The sequence below is a fragment of the Rhodamnia argentea genome, chromosome 2 (genome assembly GCF_020921035.1).
Source record: "Rhodamnia argentea isolate NSW1041297 chromosome 2, ASM2092103v1, whole genome shotgun sequence".
NCBI classification, from domain to species: Eukaryota; Viridiplantae; Streptophyta; class Magnoliopsida; order Myrtales; family Myrtaceae; genus Rhodamnia; species Rhodamnia argentea.
The window spans coordinates 35357130-35360787 of record NC_063151.1 but is presented as its reverse complement, the minus strand read 5'-3'; the positions used below and the strand labels follow the sequence as shown (position 1 = coordinate 35360787).

The 3658-nt window shown below is 41.8% G+C and overlaps 1 protein-coding gene across 3 annotated transcripts; it reads right to left on the bottom strand.

Moving 5' to 3' along the window:
• Nucleotides 1-365: 365 nt before the first annotated feature.
• On the bottom strand, nt 366-3300 carry LOC115737696 (14-3-3-like protein GF14 psi). Of its 3 annotated transcripts, none has more exons than XM_030670017.2 (5): nt 2644-2792; nt 1723-2236; nt 1475-1597; nt 928-1044; nt 366-620 (listed from the first exon to the last, which is right to left on the bottom strand). In XM_030670017.2, the coding sequence occupies exons 1-5, from the start codon at nt 2775-2777 to the stop codon at nt 558-560; spliced, it is 951 nt and encodes a 316-aa protein (XP_030525877.1). In that variant the 5' UTR covers nt 2778-2792; the 3' UTR covers nt 366-557. The 3 variants fall into 3 exon arrangements, with proteins under 3 accessions (XP_030525877.1, XP_048129518.1, XP_048129517.1); XM_048273561.1 differs by lacking the exon at nt 2644-2792 and adding an exon at nt 3141-3300 and having other exon boundaries at nt 590-849; nt 892-1044; XM_048273560.1 differs by having other exon boundaries at nt 590-849; nt 892-1044.
• Between the last annotated feature and the right edge of the window lie 358 nt (nt 3301-3658).

Here is a 3658-nt window from a genome sequence, read left to right as displayed (position 1 = left end):
ATGTGCTGCAGCTGAGACGGACAACCCTCCCTTTGATTCTTGTGGCGTTGCTCACTGTTGCCAAATCATCAGTGGATTCGGCCCTTTACTGCATGTTGAGCCGTCTCGGGCGATCTCCACAACCAAGCCACAAGCTTCATATATTCTTACTTCTAATCTTTTCTTCGGAACTGTCTAGGGGAATGGTAAAAGACTTGCATATGACTTTAGAAGTAACAAGTCGATGAGAAAGGCATTTTATTTTAATTTTTCTTTCAATTTCATTTACCATTTTGATGTGATGGGAATGCATTATTAATGCATTGGCCCCGTCCAACTTAACATAGGCAGCACGAAAGGCAAACAACTTGAGATAGTAATACTCATTAGAACACTCTAAAAACTCAAACTATATATCGTTTAATAGGTAAACCAACCCGATTCTTATCAAGGAACACTAGAGAAACACCTTATAGCACTCCAGTTCATAAATAATCTCACTATGACAAGACACATGGCATCTACGACGGTGCAAAACATCATTAAAGTACTGACAATCATCCTATTAACTGAGCAAATCATTGTTGCCCCTCTCCAGACTCCGGTTTTGAAGCTTCCTTGATGTCATCCCCAGCTTCATCCTGACATCACAAACACATTGAATCAGACCATCAACACCTAATGAGTGCAAAAATATTAATCTATCTAGGAAAATTTGGTGGTATTACAATATAAACCTCACGTACGAAATCAAGTAGGTGAAATAGTGTTGCAGTTTAGTCCCTTCATTACTAAGACTCGTTGATTTATGAAAGCCATGGAAGATATTGACAAGTGCATGCTGGTATCAACAACGTATATGAACCCTCCCACAAACACATAAGTGCATGCTGGTATCAACAACGTATATGAACCCTCCCACAAACACATGATCAGAGAGAGAGAGACCGTGAGATCAGAAGTCCATAGTGTCAAGTTGTCTCGAAGAAGTTGCATGATCAATGTACTGTCCTTGTATGATTCCTCACCCAACGTATCCAACTCAGAGATGGCCTCATCAAATGCCTACAAGAAACAAGTGGATGATAGTCAGGAAATGAAATTACCAAGAGATGAAACAGAAAGCAAATTAAGCAATAGATCCACGTAAAATGGAAAACTAAAATACAGATATAACTCCAATTTCATTCACAGTACAATAGTCTTGGACAAGGTTAAAATAGGAATTCCAAACTCTCAATTACATCGGAGCAGCTGCTTAGTTGGCATCCCATTTTTTATTTACAAATGAATATCCCCAAAGGTGGCGTATAGGCACATTAGAAAGTCCACAATTGAAAAAAAAAATATCCGTTCTCTTCAAGGTCAAATGTAGAGGAAAATGCTTTAAGCTAAACTGTGTAGCCCATTGCCCGTTGCCTCAGGTAAAATTGATGTACAGTACTAAGTCTGCAGCTTTGCATGCAATAGTAGGCATTTATTAGTATAAGCACACCTGCTTTGCAAGAGCACAAGCCCGATCAGGCGAGTTAAGGATTTCATAGTAGAACACAGAGAAGTTCAGCGCAAGTCCCAGCCTAATTGGGTGAGTAGAAGCCAGTTCAGCCAAAGCAATATCCTAATCAACAAGAGATACAAGAGTCAGATTATAAGGCATTAATTAAGAAGAAAAGTATAAAGGCAGAGGTTTAAGGAAATCAAATGAGCCTTCTTCACAGCAAATGAATTGAATTGGGAACACACCTGAGCAGATTTGTAGGCCAATAAGGTGCTCTCGGCAGCTTCCTTCCTTTCAGTACCAGTCTTAAACTCTGCCAGATACCTGTGGTAATCACCTTTCATCTTAAGGTAAAAAACCTTGGACTCAGCAGACGAGGCTGAAGGAACGAGATGCGACTCAAGAAGGCTGAGAATGCCCTCACAGATCTTGCTGAGCTCAGACTCAATCTTTCCCCTGTAATCCTTAATGATCGCGACATGATCGGTGTTACCCCTACTCTCTTCCTTCTGCTCAATGGAAGAAATAATCCTCCACGATGCCCTCCTGGCCCCAATCACATTCTTGTACGCCACAGACAAAAGGTTACGTTCCTCGACAGTCAGCTCCTCGACGTCCACGGTCTTGGCAACTTTCTCCATGAAATCCACCATTTCCTCGTACCGCTCAGCCTGTTCGGCTAACTTGGCCATGTATACATATTCCTCCCGTGAAGAATCAGAGGGCGACATCTTTGCTGTATTGTTATGAAGCCTGACTCTGCAACACAAGGCCCATTAGTCTGAATCATCAGAACAAAACTCTGCAAAATCAGAAACTGTGAGCAAATCATTTCTCGCTACAACAACGAATTATTTTGGTTGTTTCACTCAAGGAATGGGAGCAATGTCCTACCAGCCCAAAACTGACCCCCCCCTCCCCAAAAAAAGAAAAAAAATTCATATCATAGCACAACTTTTATGCCAAATCATCGTTGCAGATTATATCAATGGAGCTTGTGCCATATCAGATCTAACAAACTTCAGCATCGCTACATCGTCAACGGCATCAACTAGGAAACACATATGATGAGCTAGGGTTAGGGCAAAAAGGAATGTGAATCAGGTTCACTAGCATTCAGCCACACACACACAATGAGATGATAACAACTCCATCAATCACAATACCTGGACAACAAGAGAGAATACCCACAGCCTACTCCATCTTTAGTCGAATCATGCTCGTTTCCTCGGTTACATAAAACAATCGAACTGAAAATCACCACTGCTAAAGCATGGTGCTGCCCTTTCCATGATTCCATTCATCTTTAACGAATTTTCACGAGCAAAAAACAAAAAAATTAACGCATTTCAACAAGCATTTTCACTTCCCGACGGATTAAAGTCCCAACAGATCTAATCATGCACACATAAGATCAGAATCAGATCATACCAAACAGTTACGGACAAAGAACCACGAGCCGAAATTCAGATCTCAACACGGAAATCACTGAACACACAGCGCTCTAAAATATAAATCTCGATCTGAATAAACAACGAAATCTGAATCGCAGGACAAAGGATACTTACGCGGAATCGAAGATCACAACAACAACAACAACAACAAAAAAAGGCCTGAAGAGGGCAAAAATCGAAATGGAGAGAGAAGAGGAGCGAGGGTTTACCTTGACCGGGGATGGCGAAAAAGCAAAGAATCGTGAGAAATGGGAGAGAAAAGCACGACGAAGTGAGCGACAGTGTTGTGCGGGAGTTTGTGGGAAGGACACGAGACGTGAGTGCGTAAGGAGGAATTTATACGGAGGAGAATCGGCGGCCTTTGAATGAGGTGGCCAAAGACGCGTATTGCTGGGAGCGACGTGAAAAAAAAAGCGCTTCTCCGAACGTGGAGTATCTTTGTTACGAAAAAGGACCCACAGAAACACAGAGCATTTTCAATTTGGCCATGCAATTTGTGGGATATTTAGAATTGCACTCTAGCCGTCGAAGGGAGGTGTTTCGCCTCTTGATCTTTCAAAGACGCTACAAGCAACTTGGTCTTTTCTTAGCACGTCACATTCGTCCGATAATGATATTGCGAGTCCAACTAGATCGGCCGTCCTGTTCGATCCGATCCGATCAAATTTCATAACTAGGCAATCTTAATTTTTTTATTTTGGTCGAACGCAATCTGAGTTGGAAGTAG

Coding starts and splice junctions, on each gene's coding strand:
- LOC115737696 (XM_048273560.1), bottom strand. CDS start 2,777: ATGGAATCATGGAAAGGGCAGCACCATGCTTTAGCAGTGGTGATTTTC. Junction 1,598..1,722: donor TGGCCTACAAATCTGCTCAG/GTGTGTTCCCAA, acceptor CTTGTTGATTAG/GATATTGCTTTGGCTGAACT. Junction 1,045..1,474: donor CTTGTGCTCTTGCAAAGCAG/GTGTGCTTATAC, acceptor TGTTTCTTGTAG/GCATTTGATGAGGCCATCTC.